This window comes from Haplochromis burtoni, unplaced genomic scaffold (assembly GCF_018398535.1).
Source record: "Haplochromis burtoni strain Fernald_Lab_line unplaced genomic scaffold, NCSU_Asbu1 Contig_7, whole genome shotgun sequence".
In the NCBI taxonomy this organism is placed as follows: domain Eukaryota; kingdom Metazoa; phylum Chordata; class Actinopteri; order Cichliformes; family Cichlidae; genus Haplochromis; species Haplochromis burtoni.
Window position 1 is genome coordinate 2,801,125 of NW_024582368.1, and position 22,274 is coordinate 2,823,398.

The window sequence follows — 22,274 nt, forward strand, 5'->3', positions numbered from 1 at the left end:
ATTCTCTACTTTTAGGATGGGGGCAGGTCAGATTGTTAGATGAATGCATAAGTAGTTTTCTGATGGTGTTTACTTATTTTCTATATTTGTGTTTGTTATGGTCTGCCCATTTTACCCTGCATTATTATTTTGAATGCTGCAGGAAAGCACAGACTGGGGATTTTTGGTGATGCCTTTTAGCATATTCTTTTACAAATCCAAAGAGCCACAGTAAAGTGAATTGGCCAGAAAATGTCTTTTATATTCTTTCATTCTGCAGGGAGGATTTTTCGATGGGAGGAAAGCCTGACGTAAAGCGTCATTAGAAAATATCACCGGCTGCTAAAAGGTGTAAATGTGGCAAGAAGTTGGGATCATTTCCATTTTGTAGTGAACACGACAGTGAGCACACTTTGCTGCTTTGGGTTTGTGTGTGTTTGTATTCGTATCCATTTGAGTGCAGCATTACGGTTGTGCTTTGATCGCAACACAGCAAAGTTATCACTGCAAATGGAGGTGCTATTCTTTATCTCTGCTTGGTTCTGCCTTTTGTCTTCAAACCAGACTCTTCACATCTTTTCTCTCCCACTGCCGCAACTACCACTTAAAGCTACACACACATGCGCGCGCTCACACGGCCGTGCACCCGGCTAAACACTGCTCGAACACACATATGCAAAACTAACAAAACAGACTGCCTGTGATCCCTTAAAGAGCTTCTCAAAATGAGTGCAAGTAACTTTTATTATGCGCGCTTGCACACACATGCATACACATGCATACACATGCATACACACGCATGCACGCGGTCACACTCTTCTACTTCTACTTCACACAGAGTATATTCTCTCAGAGCAGATTTGCATACTGATTTTGATGTTGCTTGTTGTTTATGTCTCAGATTGCGTGGTGTGACCCAGTTGCTCTGTTCATTTTGTCGCTATTAAAGGAAATCCTATTTTTTCAGCCGAAAGGTGCAGGTTTCCTAATTGCTATAAACTCATGGAACTTTAAAATTTACTCATCAGTACATCTCGTGAATTAGCTGTGCAACATTGGGATGGTTTAATAACTGTGAGGAATTTCAGATTAGAAAATGTAGTCTATGCCTTTTAACATAGTGTCTCTTACTGACAATAGATCTTCACTTTGACAGTAAAGGACCAAAGCAAAGATGTTTTACATGGATGCAAATTCTAGCCCCAGATAAAACGTTAATAAAATTTAGATTAGAGAGCACAAGAAACTGAAAATGCGGTTATTTGCATAAAATATCCCCTCTTCTAGCCTCAGGTTTTCATTGCTATTTAATTGCTAATTATTGTGTGTATCTACAGTTTAAAAATGCAACAACATCACATTCAGGTTTTTATCACTGATTAATGTGCACTTTCAAACCACGACATTAGTAAAGGCTCATGGGTATGCATATTTAATAAGAAAACTATCCTGGCAACAGGTGCATAGTTGCACAACTGAAGTCAAGCAGAAGGTGTGTGTGAAACATTAGAGTGCTGACTGTTGATGTGGTGTCATTATTTCCATCTCTGATTACATGTAATGTCAGACGACACCACCTGAAAGCAAGCTGCTTCAGATTCAATGAATAACAAGATGGAGGCCATTTAAAAGAAGGATAGAAAGATGTTTTGAGTAACTAGTAAAAGGCTTCTGCTGACCTTCTTTTTCTCTTTCACAAGCACAGAATTTATACTTTAACTTGATTTCATTTTTCCTGCATACAACATTTCTCAAAACAGTCAGCTGCTGGCAGAAAGAATAGATCGACTGGCCATTTCTCCAAAAACTGTGTGGGGTTTGCTAACACCCACAATTTTGAGAGGTCTCTTGAGTTTATATTCCATTAAACTGCCTCTCTTCAGCCCTGTTTTCTAATATCTCTTCCTATTTTATGATGATATTTTTTTCTATTTCTTCCTAAAATCAGAGTTGTTAACAGTTTCATGCTTGTTTTCCTCTCATGCTTCTGCTCTGCTTCCCTCTGGTTACACTAACCTCTGACTCCTTCAGACTGGCACTATGAGGGTAAGAGGGCAATCATCTGTTGTCTGTTTTCCTTTTGTATTTTAACATTCCCATATTCTCCCTTTTTGCCATTTCTCTCTACCTCTTCTATGAATGACATTTAATCCTGAACTTTCCTTACATTGGCTGTGGAGAGCGTTGCCTTGCAGCACCTATTCATCTGGGCTAGACGTTTTCCTTTCTCCTGTCTCCACCTCTCCTGCTGCCCCATCTGTTGTTGTCTGTCAAGCTGCCATTACCTGTGTCCCATGTGCTCGTACCATCTAGCTGCTGTGACCTCCATCTGTGAAGCCATTCTCGTCAGTGCTCTGCTTATGATGTTGCCACATGCTTTCACCACCCTGCTTGTCTGGTGTCACTATCGCACAGTCCATTGCTGCTGATGGTTCTGTGGCAGCAGTCATTGATGCCACCTGTTGTAAAATGATACATCAGCATGACAGCATCTGTGTGACACTGAGAGAAAATGTTGACATTCATTTCCTTACAGCTGCGAAATATGAACAGTGTCAGGGTTTTTTTTTATCAATTAATTTGCAATTTTAGCATAATTCTGTGACATACCATATATGAGCACTTTATTTATGATTACTACTGTGACTACTGTACATGTAAATGTAGTGCTGTCACTAGGAGTGATGATACCACCGTAATTTCAGCATTTATTTTTCTTCATGAAATCTAAATCTTTAGACATTATTTGAAAATATAATACACTGCTCAAAAAAAGTTAAAGGAACACTTTGAAAACGCATCAAATTACAGTAGGCAAAACAAATCATGCTGGATATCTGTACTGATATGCACTGGGTAATGTGTGCTGTCATGAAACTGATCAACCTCACAGGGCTAAATTCAAAGAGACCTCGAAAATCAAAGTGAAAAAAATGGTGTCCTGTCAAAATTTAATTGGATTAACTTAAACATGTCCCCCTATTCTACATAGAACTGCAGGGTTTGAGCACAGCGCTCACTAGAGGATGTGAGGCCCTCAGAGAGATTCATACCAGTGGCCTGCTGGAGTGCTAATTTTGTAGTGCTCATCCTCTGCAAAGGAGCAGATACTGGTCATGCAGAAGGGTTAAGGACCTTCTAGGGCCTGTCCACCTCTCCTGTCTCTTAGAATCTCTTGTTGGAGTTGGACTACCTGTGCAACCTCTATAGGGTCCAGGTATTGCCTCATGCTAACAGTAGTGACACTGACCCTAGCCAAATTGAAAATTAGTTAAAATACAGTTAAAAGATAAGGAGGAGAAAATGCCTCCCCCTTTAAAACCATTCCCATTTTGGGGTTTGTCTCATTGTTGCCCCTCTAGTGCACCTGTTGTTAATGTCATTAACACTAAAGCTGCTGAAACTGATTAACAACCCCCTCTGCTACTTAACTGATTAAGTTAACTGATTGAGTTGATGATGGTAAATGGCCTGTATTTGTATAGCGCTTTACTAGTCCCTATGGACCCCAAAGCGCTTTACACATCCAGTCATCCACCCATTCATACACACATTCACACACTGGTGATGATGAAGTAAATTAAACTGATTAAGTGTTCCTTGAATGTTTTTTTTGTTTGTTTGTTCTTTTGAGCAGTGTATATATGAAATGATTATATTCCCAGTTTGGTAAGACTGCTATCTCTGCTTTAGGTGTTCACTATTGTTCTTTATCATTGTGTCATTCTGGTGATGTAACCAGAATTAAATGAATATCATATGCAGACATAGTTTTTAATTTTTTTTCTTGCATACGCAGAGTGTAAGCTGTCCCGGCCTGGTCCCCCTGCAACCATAGTCACTGTTGACGAGGAGAGCCCAAATGGTACGTGCCAGTTTCACGCCTATGTTTCTGTCTGTATTCCCACGTCACAATGTATTCCAATGTATGGTAATTGCTACTGCACTTAAACGTTGTGTATTGCACTGTTGGGATTTGGTACAGAGTGTTTTTTGTCATGAATACATAGATTGGTACTTATATAGCGCAAGCTAAATAAGCCTCATTCAGCCAGTCATACACTCAAGCACTATTTTCTATGCCAAAGTGCTTTTATTATAACATAATTTTTCATCTAGTGTGGACTTGTAGTTTATGGTAAATGGTTCTTATATAGTGCTTTTCTATTTAATCTGAGCACTGCTGCTGAGCAGTGCTTTACACAACTTGTACATTGACCCAAGCACTTCCTATCTAAAATTCATACTCCGATCGGAGTATGAATGCAGGGTTAGTAGCTTTCCCAAGGACATTTGGCACGTAGACTGGAGCAGACTGGGATCGAACTGCCAACTTTCCAGTTAGTAGGTGGCCTGCTCTACCACATGAGCTATAGCCACAGTTGATGGCACTTGATACTGATAGTTGGTTATAAGAGATGTTATGTCTAAGATGTCATAATTTTGATTGTGGTTTAAATTAAAGATCGGTTCCCTGCGTTTTCGATGTGTACTTTGCTACTGTTCTCCCAGGGTGAATCAGAAATATGCCTGTGTGTGTGCATCTGAATGAATACAGATGGTGTTTGGCATACAGACGTGATGTGGGGCTCTATTAATGAGTTGTCTGCTCCCTGCACAGGTTGTATTTGGTATAGCTGTGCTTCAGCAGTACACAAATCACTGAACCATAGATCAGACATGCAGCGTTTGAGTGGGTCAGGTGAAACTGTTCAGCTCCTCCCCTTCTTTTCTCCCTTCATCTTCTCTCTGGCCTCTCCGTTAACTGTTTCTATGTTATAGCAGTCTCTGTTTTTTTGTGAGTGTTTGCCGTTTGGATTTTGCTGATGATGAGTATGTCTTTACATGTAAATATGTGCCTGCATGTGATAACTGTTACTTGGGGGGTGCTATATGTTCACTGAGGGAATGAGAAATGCTTTTCCCTAAATGGAGCAGGTGTGTCTTTGTCTCACTCATCTCTCCCTGCAGATATTAGTACTGCAGGTTAACAGAGTTTAATGAGCAGCTCTCAGTACAGATGGCATCCAGAGCTTATTTATACAGTCAAAATACAATTTCACAGATGCTCCACTTACAGAGTACACTGTATGCACTCTGGGCACTGTTTTTGTTTTTGTTTTTTTTGTTTTTGTTTGTTTTTTGTTGCCTGTGTATCTTACAGAGAGGAATCATATGTTCATAAATGCATGCACATTATGTGAATATTTGTATCCCGAGAGTACAAATGACTGTCTCTGTGTCAGATCAGGTCACCTATTCATCAGCGCAATAAAAAAACAATTCAGGCCGTCATAGTGTCTCACCTACTCCTTCCTGTGTGTGTGTGTGTGTGTGTGTGTGTGTGTGTGTGTGTGTGTGTGTGCAGCTGTGATTTGGGCCTTTGATCGATTGCTGGGGGAATTTGTGAGATGGAGGTAGCCAAGCCTGTATCCGAAAGCCTCTCTCGCCCCACATGTGCCTATGCACTGTGTGAGGGATTTGCACTAATCTCCCTCATAAAGCTCTCATTTACCTGGGATATGGGTCTCTTCTGGCTCCACCATCCTTTTATTTATCTCTCTGTGATGAAACAGGCAGAGCCCATCCTCACCATAATGGAATGTAAAACAGGAAACCTGCCGTTATTGACCAAAGCAATTATCCATCTAAATGTGTTTCATTTCTTCTCTTCTGTCACACAGAAACCATACAAATGGCACATAATAAGATCCCATCTCTTCGGAGCATTTGCCTTTACATTCATTCATGTGTGTGAATGGGAAAGCAAACAACATAATCACTCTTCTGTCTGGCTTTGTTTGGTCAGGGTCAGAAAAGATAGACAAACAAATAAATATATAATCCTCTTCCCCCTGCCTTCTCAGAAGAACAAATTTGATCTGAGGCAGAAGAGCCAAAAAAAGTATACAGTTCCCCGTGGAGGAGGTGTGCTGCTCAGAAACATAATAACATTCGCAACTGTCAAAGCGCTGTATCAGGAGTTGTTCATTTATTGATTGTCTGTGAAGATTTATATTTGACTCAGCTAAGAGGATAGCACTTGGTATGGACGTTGTGAAAGAAGTACATTTTCTTGTCCTTTTTCATTTCGTTTTGCTTTTTTTTTTTTTTTCTTTCCTTTTTGTTCTTGGAGGTTCTTATTTTAGAAAAAGGAGAGAAATCAGGAGCGGATAGCAGCACAGTTGCTCAAATGAAGCATAACATGTTTAATTTATCTGAGCTGTTGCTTCTGCAGATCCACTGACAGGTGCCAGGCGCGACACATAAAGTCTCACTCACTCCATGAGTCGATCACAATTGGGAAGACAAAGCTTGTTTTCTATAGGCTCCTTTGCTTATTCAGCCCATGAGCTTAATCCAAAAGCATTTAATCAGATTGGAGAGATTTCTATCTCATTGTTTAGGGGCAGCTGCATATGTGGAGAGAGAAAAGAATCGAGTAGAGAGAGAGCTTCCTGCAACAGCAGCGAGGAATCGGAGTATCCATAAATAAGTATGCTCTCTCTGAACTTGGCTCTGTAAATTCGCGATTTGTATCAACTGTTGCCTGAAGCGTGTGAATATCCCGTTAACCCCCCTGTTTATCGAGCAGTTTACGTAGTTTAGGAAATCATAAGTGAGTGTTACTGAAGGGCTTTCATAAAGGGAAGTCAATCTAGCAAAATGAAATGCAGTGTGCTGCTAAGGTAGATCCAGTCTGAACTGTGATAAGTAGTTGCATTTTGATCAGTGCTGACAGGCACTAACACAATCAAAGTAAAAATCCTCCACAGATACTTCAAGTTGTTACTTGTCATGTAAAGATTTTTATTTATTTTTTATTGCAAGTTATTGTTAATTTGCATATTTTGTCAAAAGAAAATCTATACCTATATATATATAAACTATGCTTCACGCTATTACTTAAAAGCTTATTTACTGGTGTTTGATTTTTGGCATCGCTTAATTTTTCAGTAATTTCAAGTTAAACATATTTTTATGATGAAATCAGCAATCGTCTGTAATATCGCAGGTTCTTTACCTTGCAATATAAACTGCCTTGAAGCAACTGTTGTTGTGATTTGGTGCTTCAATTCATTGAATTGAATTTCACCCCATTCTAAGATAGCTAAAATGAGCACAAAATCAACCAGTGCAGAGATATAATCTCTCCAGCATGTGCTGGGTCATCCCTGGGGCCTCCTCCAGGACATGCCCAGAACTCCTGAACGACCATGCCCAATACATTTTGGAGGAAGTTTATTTCTGCCGCTTGTATCTTCAGTCTTATTATTCTGGTCACTGCCCACAGCTTGTGGTCATAGGAGAGAGTAGGTACAAAGCTAGACCTGTAAATGGACACCTTCACTTTCACGTCCAGCTGTGTATTCACCACAACAGACAGCGTACAGTGTCCATATTACAGCAGACGCTGCTCCAGTATGTCTTTAACCTCCATTCTTCCCTCACTCATGAACAGCACCCCAACATACTCCTTCACCTGGGGCAGCAACTTGTTCGCGACCTGACCTGGCTGAGAACCATGGCCTCAAACTTGGAGTTGCTAATTCTTATTCCAGACACCATCCCAGTACAAGCTGCAAAAAGCAGAGATGAGATTCTGAGATCCTCAAATTTGACATCGTCAAATTTTTAGGCGGCACCTAAAAATTCTGTCCATAAATATTATGACTAGAATCTTTGACAAAGGGCAGCCCTGGTGGAGACTGGCACCCAATAAGAATGAGTCTGACTTGTGCCTGACAATGTGACTTGCCTTTACCTGAAACAACAAAAAGCAACAAAAAGCTACAGACACACTATATGCACTATACGTGCTATGCTCACGGCATGTTGTAATGTGACAGGAGAAGCAAACAGTTTCTACCTCCCACCTTTGTTTTCGGGACCAAAGGTAACATCTTTTTGGAGTAGATTTTCCGGCCGATCATTGGGCAGTCACATCAGCAGATAGTGTTTTCCTCACTCCCAGGAGGGTTATTGCTGCTTGGATTGGGGCTTGAGGTGTAGGAACTCTAGTTCCCGTTTCATGTGTGGCACAATCTGGAAATGTCTCCACTCTTTCAGGTAAAAACAGCGATGTCTCTAATGTTCCAGTCTGGGAATTTGCCCATGTAGATGATAACAGAGGCTTTTCCCTTCAACATGAATGAATAAATGAAGTGTCATTGATACTGTTATCTTATTTTCATTGATACTGTATAATTTAATGTTTGACCCAAAAGGTTTTGGTAAACAGTAATTGCATATATACATTTCCTTTTATTTTTGGTTTTATTTTTGTTTTTTTTGTCCCGTGGGACGCCAAAATATTTTTTGCATAGGACCATCCATCCATCCATTCACTACCATCCATCCGCTTCCGCTTATCCTTTTCAGGGTCGCGGGGGGCGCTGGAGCCTATCCCAGCTGTCATAGGGCGAGAGGCGGGGTGCACCCTGGACAGGTCGCCAGTCTGTCGCAGGGCTAACACACAGGGACAGACAACCATTCATACTCACATTCACTCGCACATTCACACCTAGTGGCAATTTGGATTATCCAATTAACCTATCCCCACAAGCTGCATGTCTTTGGACGGTGGGAGGAAGCCGGAGTACCCGGAGGGAACCCACGCAAACACGGGGAGAACATGCAAACTCCACACAGAAAGACCCCGGCCTGATGGTGGAATTGAACTCAGGACCTTCTTGCTGTGCGGCAACAGTGCTAACCACCGTGCCGCCCGCATAGGACCAATGAAAGCAAAATTTAAAACGGTGACATAATCAGGAACAAACTGAATTAGCCAGTTGACAGGATGAGGGTTAGGATACACTAAATGACAGAGAAATTCCACAGGTGCATCTGGCACTATTACTTCTGTGCTGCCATACTGTTAAGAGAGAGAGAGAGACTGGGGCGTTTACTTCCTAGTATATTGGGATAGACACCATATGTTGCTGGGAAAACACCAAGTTATGGTTAATTTTGTCTGTATATGTTGCTGAATGAGCTAACCTATTGTAATTATTCAATACAAAGAGTACTAATATTAGCTGATCAACTACATGTAGATGTTATTAAGTCTAAAAAATTGCCTGGTTTTCTTTCACTTTTTGTTGTTATAGATACACTTTTTTTAACCTCTTTATTCCTACTCTAATTATATTTAAAAGAAAAAAATATTATGTTCTGACCCAGAGGGCCAAGGGGCTTGCATTGTGGTGAGTGTATTGCAAATCCTGGGGAGAGGTCTAGCTTAAATTTGTAGCCACTGAGATATACCTTGACTTACACTTATTGTTATGACAAGGCCGTCTTATTAACAAACTGTTAACAATATAATCTATAATGCCATACAAACTGAATAACTAACTTTCTTTAGTTTCATGAGGTTCATGTTATTTTAATAAGACAATTCATAAAATGTTCCTTCCTCCGCTTCTTCATGCTTGTCTCTGAACTTGCATCACATTGAGTGAATACAGCACTAGAGTCTGTATGAAGATGAGTGAGTCACTTAAAACTTGTGGAGCACTTCAGCTGTTTTCTCTGGTTTGTTGTCAAGTCCTTCCCCTCGCTGCTTCATTGGTGTGTTGGGTTTTAAGACCCACGATAACTAGCACAGCGTAACCTTGACATGGAATTAAAAGATTTGCGAGAGCTGAACAAATGGCAAACACAATATGTGTCATTGCTGAATGTCTTTTTAAAGGTCTCTCAGCTCATCCGTGATGACTACTTCAGTGAGTGCTGAGTGGTGAAGGGTTTCCACGTGTGTAAAATACCAGGAGTATTCTGGTTATCTGGTATTCAAAGGGCTTGTAGGCATTTTTTAGTAAGTGTTAAATGTGTTATGTTTAAACAATTAATGAGATCCAGCGTACGTGTGTGTTTTTCTCAGCCACCAAGGACTCATTAATTTCTCTCCTTAAAGTGAACTCAATCCCTCAGACTGTGTGTCTCCACCAGGGTTGTCATTAATTCAATCATCCTCTCAAGTTGCTTCATTCCTTTATATCAACATGTTGCATAGTTGGTCTGTTTCAAGGCTTTCCCTTTCTTTATGTCGACTTATTTCTTTTCTTTTTCTTTTTATGACACAGTGACTAAAGATGCTTGCACTGGCTGGGAATTAAACGTGTACTTCAGATTAGGGATCAGTTTTTTCAATTAAAATTGAGCCACATTTGGTTGTAGCTGAAAAAAAAAAAGTAATTTTATTCAATTAATTGCACCTGGAAGGCAGTAACATTCGTCTAAGGTTTGCCCAACAGTGGGGTAGGTGTCTGGTAAAACACCCCCAGGCATGTAACACTTTCTTTTGCTTCACTAAGACGAATCTTCAAACACCTTTTAGTCCTGAATGTGACTGGACTCAAACAATAGTAGCTGTCTGGAAGGGAGCAAATTGATGTGTGGGACTTTCAGCACCACCCTGTACAAATAGCACAGGTATAATTTGTAAGTCTTGCTCCAAGTGTGTTGAAAACTTATTGATCCCAAGAGAAAGATGAGATCCTGCGTTCCACTATTGCCCTGAACTGAAACTGTCCCTGCAATGCTGGAGCTGCCTTTGAGATCAGTACTCTGGAAATATAATTGTTATGCTTGCATTTCAACAGTATAAATGGAAAACAAAAAAGAGTTACTTATGGTTTCATCACTTAAGTGACAAGAAGATATATCAAACTACTGCTATTCAGATGCAGAATGGTGCTTTATTTTGGCAGGGGCTGTCATTAAATTCACAAATACGATGAAAAAAGCAAACAAATAAGATTATAATGTGCTTTTCATAATAGCATTATGATTGTTGTTGTGCAGAGCATGCTTTTGTTAAATCAGTTTTCTCCTGACTTTAACAACTTCAGTTTCATTTTATATTCCACGCACACTTAGTTGGGCATAAAGGCTCATTTATGTAGTCAAATACTTGTTATTCCACCTTTTTTCATTATAAAGGAATATATGCACTACCATACTACTGCTGTGAAATCCATTCTATACCTACGAAAAACAGGCACAAAGCGATGAGAGATTATTGACAGATTTTACAGTATATTACCTGAGTCTAGTAGAACCTACCGTAGAACACATAGATAAAGACTGCAAACCATCTGGCTTAGCAGTACATTTCAGAACAGAGAAGTTCAAACCTAAAAGACTGATAAGAATTTAACCTTTTCTTAGTTTTGAAATTCACCAGATTCAAGGGTGCAGAAAAAAGCATTTTCCTCCTGATTTCTGTCTTCTCTTTTGTATATTTGTCTTATACAAATACGTTTTAATATTACACAAAGGTGACTGAGTAAATAGAAAATGCAGTTTTTAAATGATGACAAAGCTATCCAAACCTACCTATGCAGAGAAACAGTAAAAGATAAAAGATTTCAACAAAGGATATATCATGCCATGATCTAAAGCAACTCAAGAACATGTGAGAAGCAAAGTTATTGACGTCAGTCAGTCTGGAAAGTCCAATTCTCAGGCTTTGGGAGTCCAGTGAATCACAGTGAACTTCCTAGGAAAAATACAGCAACAGTACTAGACGACTCATCAAGGGAGTCTCGAGGACTCATCTCAAATTTGCCAGAAAATATCTTGATGATCAAAAAAACCTTTGTGAAAATATTCTGTGGACTAAAGAGACAAAAGCGGAATTTTTTTGAGCTCTGTTATATCTGATGTAAACCTTACGTCACAGCAAACATGTCAATCAAACATGGTGGTGGTACTGTGATGGTCTGGGGGCTGCTTTGCTCCGTCAGGACCCGGGCGACTTGCCATAATTCCTGCCAGTTACCACAAATGCAGCTCTTGCTGCCACAACAGTTATTAGGTTTGGTGTACGCAGTAGCTGACTACCCTCTACAGTACATTCACTTAACGCAACCTTAAAACTAACCCTAACCCTGGACTGCAGGGTTGTTTTTTTGTCTTGGTGCTTGTTTAGTATTAGTCTATTCCTCACTCGCAATCGCAGACATTTAACATTAGAATTTTTTAGTAAAGTGTCTAAAAATCCAAAGCCACTCAAGGGATAGCTCTTATTCTACATAGCAGGATCTTGGGTATTTGTTTTATGCTTAATAAGTGCAATTTAGCAGAAGAGGAAACATCTGGACAAACTAAGGCCGAGACACCTAAGTGGCCAATTTATTTTTGTACATCTGTACATCTGTTGCTCAAACAAAAGGAGTCCTGCTGGCTTCTGTTCACATACATGTGGGCATTAGTGAAATGAGTGCATATAGCTTGTTGTAGTAACGTTATAGTCTGTGAACATTTATGTATTTTTGAAAATGATTTTCTGTAGATGTTTGATTAAGGATTCAATATAAAGGCTATGTTCCCTGTTCTGTGTTAGACGTGTGCACATACACAGACACAAACAAAGATTGGTCTCAGTTCTATGATCACGGCCAGTTGTCATGATTGCTAGGTCATCAACATATAATTAGAGCGTAGCTAAAAGGCCCGGATTAGTGGAACAACACCTGTTCCTTGTGGATTAGAGAGCAAAACAGGAGGGGAGGGGAGGGCATTCAGTGAGCCTCACTTACACACTCCATGCAGGACACAATGAATACCTCAGTAATACATTTATATATTTCTGTATATTTTATGCCTAACAAGCTGTTTTTAATTTGGTTCAATTTATTATAAACTCTCTGCTTTCCAGGCACCGAAAGTCTTTGTTAATCAGATTGACAGTGGCCTGCAACAGCCTGTACCTCACTGTCTACTTGCATCTAATTAGACTAGTGTGTGTGATAATTCTATTTTTTATTTTTTTGTTCAGAAGTGGAGTACATGTTTTAGTGTTTGATGTGCAAATAAAGACACCAATTACAGTATATTGTTGAGATAAACGGTCAGCATAATTACATCTGTTCTTGTTGTAAATCGCTTTGTGCTTATCCTCATTACACCATAGAAGCAGGCCATTCATTTTTTTGTGTGCTGCACTGTGTTATTATTTGCATGAAAATACTTGAATTCTTTGGGGTTTTAAATATCAATGAAAAATGCTCAGCCTCTGAGATGCAAATAATCCCTGAGTCAAATTGCCTAATCTAAGATAATGTGTTTACTTTATGCACGATCAGGGAAAATCACAACATGTTAATTAAACGTTCCATACTTAACTCACCCAAACAATTTTGTTTTCTCTCACTACATTTTTTTTTAAGGCAGCAGAAAAAAAAAAGTCTGTTTTATCAGTCCCGAGGCTGGCTGATGTTAGCATACATCCCTCACTACATTATTCAGCTGGTTTTCCCAAGAATATGATGGGATTGTCACCTTAGATTAATAGTGTCATCATGGAATATGTGGGGGTTTTTTTATTATTCACATCTCTCTAAGGGAATCCCACAGTAGTAGCCTATACATGAAGAGACTATAGAGCAGAATGATTATTTTCCACACTGTATTGTGCACACAGGCAGCCTGGAAACTTAAATCTATAAAAGTTTGGCCTCTACATAAGCAGCGCCACAGAAAAACCTGGTCAACAAATAAGTGTGAAAATTGTTTAGACATTCTGTCCAGGCGGTTTACATATATAAATAAGCTTTTCAACCTACTTTTATCTTTTTAGATGTAGAACTCACGGGAGAATAGAAGTGTTTGTTTTTTTTTGTGTTTTTTTTTTTTTTAAAGCTGCAGCGTTAACAATGTTACCCAGCATTGTTAATGGCATCATTTGCAGAAAGGAAATGCAGAAAACATGTCAGGTTGATTCCACATACATGGAATATTTCGTTATTATATAAATGATATTTTGCTGAAACAGTTACTGGAACACATGTGTTTTAAGTTTCAACTAAAGCTTCAGCTGCTATAACCAACCATGTTCCAGTGACTCCTGACCAACCTGAACTGTGTAGCACTTGTATTTGGGTATTTCTCTGTTCCTCTCTGGGTGCTGTCAGCTCCTGCTAGTTCATCTGTAATCTGTGCTTTTATTCATGGGTGTTTTTATAGCTTGTGGCTGATTAGTTTGAATTGTCTTAGCTATAACATATTTAGCTAACTGGCCAATGATGTTGCGTTATGATAATGTTTTTTTTGTTTTTGTTTGTTGTTGTTGTTTTGTCACATCTCAATACAGCACAAAAAAAACAATATCACACAGTCAGGGTCAGCAGAATGTGTCATTTGGGAACAATGGGAACAGTACCCCTGAGAAATTATGATCGGTAAAGTCTGCACTCACTAGTCCCTGCTGTTGGCTCTGCACCGATTGTCCATGCACACCATCAGCCCGTTTGTGCTTTTCTCTTGGGCTCCAGGATTTAACTGGGAGCTGGTTTACATACTGGTTTGTCTTTACCGTTTGTTATTGTCAGAATAAAAATATCGTTGTAATTCTTCGTCTTCATGACTTAACACTGCATTAACATAGTGCTTGTCCTTGGAGCAATACAAGATTTGGGAGCTTTTGGAGCAAATGAAAGTATCTGTGGGTGCATTGTTCTTCAGCCCTGTTAATAGCAGCCTTGACTCTTTTGAATGGTTTTGCTTATTATCAGCAAAAAGGAATCATGGTTTTAGTTATTCATTGTATATACAGTAATATCCAAAGGTTTTGGTGGAATTATATCATTATATCCCACACATATTATAGATATGTGTGGGAACTAGCATAGGTTGTTTCTCCTTAAACTTAGTTAAGTATGCTCTTTAGCATAAATATGTGCTGCCTGTATTATTGGATATATTTGTGTTTGTCAGCTGGTAATTCACATTCATCTTTTGATTAGATATAGAGGATTCGTCATTCATTTTCAAACACATATAATGAGATCAAGGATTAGTTTAATCCTCACATCAGTTTGAACAGACATTAAAATGATTGGCCATTCATGTTTCATGTTTGGAGCAAGCAATACAATCTGAAAAGCAGAGTGTGCAGTGTTGTGCAACAATAGAAAGATGACCACTTAGGCTAATCTGTTTATTTATTTTTTATATAAGATGACCAGAATCCTACTTGTTGGATAAAGCATTTTATGCAATTTGCCTTTTCTAATTATTCAGACTTTTTTTTTTTAGCTTTTATTTATTATTGATTTATTTACTTTTTGACAATGGAAGGACGACAGGGTAGCTAAGAGAAAGACCAGGAAGAAGGCATGCATTTAAAGGCCTGAGGGCAGATTTGAACCCAGGCCCCTCTGCTAGCCTTTGACTCACTTGCTCAATCCAGTGCGCTTAAACTGGCTACCCTAGTCAGACTCCTCACATCCAGTAACATCTCTTGTTTCACCACCTGGAGGCTGGCTGGGTCATTGTGGTGGCAGATTGACGAAAAAACACCTCTTAGGTTTTATTCTACTAAATCACACCACTGCCAGCTCTAATTCCTAAAGAGAATCGATTTCTAACTTTTTGTTCAAGGGATGACAACGATGCTTTAGCCAGTCTCAGATTCAGAAAAATCTGAACAAACACTGGATGGATTGAATTTTGTAGAAGCCAGTACCACAAAACCCACATTTCTAAAAGGTCAAACCTTTCACTTTTGTTTATTAGTAAATATATATATTTTTTTTCATTGTGTATATCTTTTTTGTATCTTTCATCATCTTCTGTTATGTTGGATAACTTGCCATAAAATTGAATTCACACAGAAAGCACTGTGTCTAAGAATATCATTATATGGATTATTGAGTGCCTATAGTCGGGTTAGGGTTAGGGTAAAAATCAAGTTTTTATGAGTTCTTGAGAAGTTATTTGCTCCAAAATAAAGAAAGCTGTCTCACCTACTTAACTGCTGAGACTGTAGAGTCAAAAATAGACAAAGTTTTGCAATATTAACTTGCTCATTGTTATCGACAAGATGTCGACTTTTTTTTTGATCCCTCATCATCTTTTCTGCATTTTATTTGTTGCAAATCAGAAAAGATGAGAGAAACAGGTTGACTGGAAGACATGATGATTATTATTGGCTTGTGTTGATATGCATTATTATTAAAATTATTGTTGTGTAGACATTATGACTGTGGTAACATGCACACAACAAACTCATGTTTTCTATATATACCTGAATACTTAAAGCTGTATTAATGATCGCATATGTATTGTGTTTTCTTTCATGCGACTAATAGCCAAATTTTATCTTTAAACATTTTCTTAGTTGGCCTAAAGGGTTCTTGTATTTCTAATACAATGTGTAGAAACTTGTTTTATTGGATAAAACTGCTAATGTTTTTATTTTCTGTAAAGCATTTTAATTGGCTTGTTTATTAAGGCCTTGCAATAATCAAATTCGCAATAGCTGTGATAAAACTGCAGAGTATTAGGGTGATTGTTTGTTGACACCCAAACCACATTGTTAGGTTTAGAAAATGTGTTTTTTAAAATGTTTCACTTCAGCTGTTGAATAAATGGGCATAGTTGTAACGAAGCACTTTTGTTAGTGTGTTTATCTTAGAACGTTAATCGGGAATTTTAAGGACCGTTATTTCAAAAATATGTTTGGATGTCATTTAACAAGAACAGGAAACAGTGTCTGGGTTAAACGTAGCTGTCAGCATCAAAAAACTTGTTTTTCTGTCCTATAACAGTTTTGGCTGTGTTGGTGAATATGCATCAATCTTTCCCAAAGCTTAAAAAATTGAGAGATCCACTTGCCCCATCTCTCATGTCATGCCAATGTACAGTTAGATATAGAATTGCTTTAAAGTGATGGCAGTTCCAATAATATGACATATTTCAAGGAATGCATCAAGTCAGTCCTCCATTCATGATCAATGAAGCGGCTCCGGGCCGTAAATCAGAATGTCATTGCAGATAAAAAGCTTGGTTCTTGAACGCTGAGCTTCAGAGAGGCTGCTTTTCAAATGTAGAGATACTAACTGAGCCCACTACAGTATGCATAACTGATTAAGATAATATATAAATAAGTGCGTCACACATTCACATCATAAGTTTAATGCACACTTTGAACTTTAAAATGAAAACAATTAAAACCTCTGCAACATTGTGTGTTTCACTTTTGATCTTAAGTATTGTATTAGTCATAAAGAGTCATATGAAACTTTCCATTCTTAACAACGAGGATGTCATCTTAAGCATCCCACCTTTGACTCAAATGTTGGACTTTATGTCATTGATAGATCGCCATAGCAGCATAGATATATTCCAGGCTGTCTGATATTTCAGCATTGATCGGGCCTGAGTCAAATATCAAGGCCGTCCACTCTCTTTTGAAAAGAGCTTGGTCTCACATTCCAATCCTGATTACCCAAGGAAGCAAATGGACATTGCTCAGCAGTTCCTGGCAACAGGTTTCTTGTTTACAGGCTCAGACCTGTTTATAGGGCTTTGAGGGAGCAGATGTAAGTGTTGACTCCCCTGCTATGCATTGTAAGAAAGTAATTGTAAGTAGCTCAGGATACAAGCCACATGGATGAGGAACAATCATCCAGCATATTTATGTGATCTTGTTAACCTTATTATATATGGCATCATGGTTCTGCAATGCCAATGCTGTGTGCCCTAATGCACCCCCTGTTAGGTTGAACTGTGAGTTCATCAAATCAATGGCCCTTTAGTAGCTTTTCTGGAGGACGTGATATCCATGATTTCCAAGAAAGAACATTTACATTCATGAATTTATGCAAATTGTACTGTCAAAATTCTTGCTGGACCCATTTGTTTCAAAATGAATAGCAATATTACACCAAGGGAAATCATCTGAACAATTTGGCAGATATGGGTGAGACTCTAAATTAATTAGGAATGCACACATTTGTCAGCTCATTACTATAATTTAATTACATTGTGGCATCTGCTGCTGCTGTTGTAACAGTTGTATTTTTCTAATTTTATAACAGTTGAGACTGACTGTAGCATACTCAGCGCTGTCAAAAGTCAGCTTATTTATTCATTTATATATCTAATTGCAGCACTTGACATAAGATTATTAAAACAAATTGACAAGTTATATTTGTACTCACACTTATGTCATTTTAATTGAAATATTTAGCAACTGTCAGTTACTGTCATTCATTAGGGTAATGCTGTTTGATTTTATGTATGAAAGGAAAAGAAAAAAACTATTATGTTCAAATAATTATTTTAGCAGTTTATCACAGTGAAGTGTTATTTTTTATTATTTTATTTTATTATTACTGATTAAAGCCCTTCAATGTTACAGTCAAATGAAATCCTGTTACTTAAAGGTCTGGTGATGATGGCAAGCAAGCAAGAAGAAAATAGAAGAGCATAAAGAGGCGAGAACAGAACACAGAATATGGGAGAGAAAACAAAAGTTAATGCCATGCAATGGAGCATATCAGTGCAACAGCAGTGCAAAATGCGCATGGGAAAGAAATGCTCACTGGATCACAGGAAGTCCGACAGCAGCCTGAACCTACAGCAACATAAATGAAGGGTAATTCAACATCACCTGACCCAACCCTTAACTATAAGCTTAATCAAACAGGAAAGTTATAAGACTGAAAGTATAGAAGCTGTCTAACTCCTAAACTCACCCGCTTTGTTCATTAAGGACTAAACTGTCAGTGCACTTAATTGCAGCTCATTTCAATACAGTGGAATTAATAGAAAGTGAACACGCTTCTCTTGCAGCCCAGAAAGTTCTGGAAACAGAAAATATTGTGGTGCCAACAAATTGTAAGATGCTGGGAATACTTGTTTTAATAAAACCAAGAGTCTTTAACAAGTAGCAATGCATCACTGCAAAAAAGTAGAGTGACAAATCTGTGCAGCATGGGATTCAGTAGCCATATTTGGCAGCTGGCCCAAAAGGTTCAGTTTTCCCGACCTTTTTTCTATGATCATTATTTGCAAACAAGCCAGCATGCAGAGGTGAGGTGTATTCTGTAACCAGTGCACAAGCCATATTTTACACTGCAGTGTTATCAGGGGATGTAGGCACACAGTAAATTTCAGTGCTTGATGCAGTCAAACAAGTGTGTGTGTGTGTGTGTGTGTGTGTGTGTGTGTGTGTGTGTGTGTGTGTGTGTGTGTGTTTATGGATTCATTTATTATATTTGATTGAACAAGTATTTTGGCCTGATTACTGCAATCAGGAATTACTCATCCCAGTTTCTAGTTCTCAACCTGTGCAAAACGTTATAGTTTCTACTTCAAACTTGCAAACTGAATGATGTTACTGCATCATTTCTATCTTACATCATTCAGGAGAATAAACTGGGCTGTACTCTGCAACTTGGTGAAGGTCATTTGGTTATCCTCTGAAAATATTTGAAGTTGCTCTGAAAATATGAAAGTATTTTTTGTAAATATTTGAATGGCTAGTCATAGTCTGCTAATGGCGTTGCTCTGTTAAGGTCCAGGTATGTGTCTTTGTCAGTTGGTTGACTGGCCACTTTGATCTGAACCACTGGATTAATTACCTGAAGTTTTGTACACATAACGTCCAGATTCAGTGGCCCCTTGACTTTTTGTGTAGTGCCTCTATAATGGTGAAATATTAAAGTACTGTGGTTTCTGTCCTGACTTTTCATCCAGTCTGTCACCATTATTATGTCAGAAATTGAGATTGTCCTGTACTGTAGGTCCTCAGTTATCTAGTGCTAACTAATATGTTAACATAGTAAACTGTCATGTCATAAGAACTTGAACTTGAATGGTTGCACTTGAATAGTTTAGATCTTATTTAACTGACAGATGCTTTTCTTTCAGGGTCGGTGGCACATCCACATCCAACTCCCTTACATGTGGGGTACCCTCAAGGATCTATCCTTGGCCCTGTACCTTTTTTCCTTTACATGCTCCCATCTCATTTCACTGTTATGCAGATGATTTTCAAATCGACTTTCCTCTTAAAACGAATTCTACAGGCTGTCTAAAAGTTTTGTTAGACTGCCTCGATGACATTAAATCATGGTTTGCATTCAATTCTTTGAATGTAAATGATCAAAAAACTGAGATTGTATTATTTGGACCTTCAGACCCTTGTTTTTCTCTTAAGGGTGACCTTGGCCCTCTGGAAAATTCCAGAACTCCCGTTGCAAAAAATCTGGGAGTGTTCTTTGATAGCAGTTTTTTTGAGAAACACATGAATTCTGTTGTAAAAGCCAGCTTCTTCCAATTTAGGGCCCTTGCAAAAACTAAGAACATTTTGTCATCTGCTGACTTCAACAAAGTGATTAATGCATTCATTTCATTCAGGCTTGACTACTGTAATAGTCTTTATTTTGGTATCAGCCAGGCTCTGTTCTCTCGTCTTCAGCTTCTTCAGAATGCTGAAGCCCGACTCTTGACAGGCACACGTAAACACGACCACATTTCCCCTGTCTTCGCTTATTTACACTGGCTTCCAGTATGTTATAGAATTGATTTTAAGATTTTATTGCTTGTTTTAAGCCTCTAAATGGATTATCTCCATCATACCTCTCTGATCTTTTAACTAAAAATACTCCAAATAGATTGCTCCGGTCAGCTGATAAATTGTTCTGATTGTCCCTAGAAGCTGGCTAAAACACAGTGGAGACCAGGGCTTCTGATTGCTGTGCCCAAACTTTGCAACAGTCTGCCTCTTCAAATTAGGATCTCTCCAACACTTGACATCTTTAAAACCCGTCTGAAAACTCGAGTTTTTGCTTTGTTCTTTGTGTGTATTTGTTCTACTTTTTACCTTTTGCATTTTTACTATGTACAGCATTTTCTTCAACCTGTTGTTTTTAAATGTGCTTATAAATAAATTGATTGACTGATTGATAAGAGCAATTTTAACATCAGCATGTTAGTGCTGTCACTGTGAGCCAGTAGTGAGCGGCTTGCACTGGTATTGACTGTCAGTAAGCATTCAAACTGAAGCAACCTTGTGGTAAACCAGTACAAGGTCCATTTAGTGCAGGACTTTATTGGGCATAAACCACAATTCAGTCAAACCAGTTTAACCAGTTGGTCCACTGAAAGCCTTTTTACAATTGCAAATTTTGCAATTGGATGAGGTTGTACAATGTAAATCGCAATATTATGCAAAACTATATTTCTGACCATCATTCAAGATCATAACTCAGTAACAGAAAGGGAGATTGTGTATGTATTTCACATTTGTTTCACATTTGTACACACTGATGACAAGTGGTGATATTGGCAAGGAAGACCAATTTTGTAACTTTAAAAAATATGCCCAGGACTCCATGTGACCTATTGCACATGATAGGGGGGAAAAAACAAAAAAATGGAAGAAAAGAAAAAAAAACACTTGACATTTCCCCAGAGGATGAGATTGTTTCACAGAACACTTAGAATCACTGTTTACTGAAGCAAACAGCTGCTGCTACTTTGACCCCAGTTTTCTACCAAAATGCATAACGACAGATGTTTTTCATGTCAGAGTCTATCATGAGTAATTGTGGAGTGCTAAGTTAGTAGTGATGTTATATCCCTCCTCAATCAGTGATGGCTGCAATACACATACACTGTTTTAATTTTGGCAATGTATGCTGCACAGTAGGTCTCTTGACAGGTGGTGATCATGTCTGTGCTGTATGTGTTAATGAGTCTGTGCCTGAGTGAGATCAGGAGTCAGTATGTGGGCATAACAGCGAGACGTGGCAGAGAAGTTACGTTGATATTTTAGAGATTAGGAAGTTTTAAAGAAAGTCAAACAGTGAGGGTTTTCTAAAAGAAATGCCTTATTTTAAAGCTTAGCAGATTTTAAGTGTAAAATTAGACTTTTTTGTAAATAGATGTACTGTAAATAGATAGCTTTTAGTTTTTATTTCACATTTAACATGCAGGTAAACCACCCTGCAAAAGGGTGAACATATTTGACAAAATGAAACCTTTGTCTGTTTATATAAGTTTGTATTATTTTTTTCTTCTTTAAATTGTCATGTATTCATAAACAATGGCAAGTGCACAGAACAAGAAATCTTGTCAGACATGCTTCCCTAATGGTGCTTGACCATTTTTAGTACACAGATTATTTGATAGCGAACAATGTAACAGAATACTGCAGCTATTACTATATTTAGTACATATACATGCGTACATACATACAACACAATTAAAGGAGTTCATAAACATTAAGGAGTTTCAGAGGTTGCATTGCTCTGTGGAATAGAGAGCACCAAAAGTCTCATATTAATAATTGAATTGAATGTGAAATATGGAGGCACGTGCCTCATTTAGTCTTTAGACTGTTCTGTAACATCCAAAATTGGATGTTCCTTTTCAGGGTCGCGGGGGGCGCTGGAGCCTATCCCAGCTGTCATAGGGCGAGAGGCGGGGTACACCCTGGACAGGTCGCCAGTCTGTCGCAGGGCTAACACACAGGGACAGACAACCATTCA

The 22,274-nt window shown here is 38.5% G+C and overlaps 1 protein-coding gene across 8 annotated transcripts in view; it reads left to right on the top strand.

The window, feature by feature from the left end:
* Window positions 1-22,274, top strand: part of LOC102291985 (protocadherin-15) — a 209,037-nt gene that overhangs the window by 74,868 nt on the left and 111,895 nt on the right. For 6 of the 8 annotated variants that reach the window (XM_005914101.3, XM_042225131.1, XM_042225136.1 and 3 more), the window contains exons 3-4: window positions 2,011-2,025; window positions 3,779-3,844. The exons of 1 other annotated variant lie outside the window; for it this stretch is intronic. In XM_005914101.3, coding sequence (XP_005914163.1) covers window positions 2,011-2,025; window positions 3,779-3,844 — 81 coding nt within the window. The remainder of the gene's footprint in view (window positions 1-2,010; window positions 2,026-3,778; window positions 3,845-22,274) is intronic. One more of the 8 variants, XM_042225128.1, reaches the window with a different exon arrangement.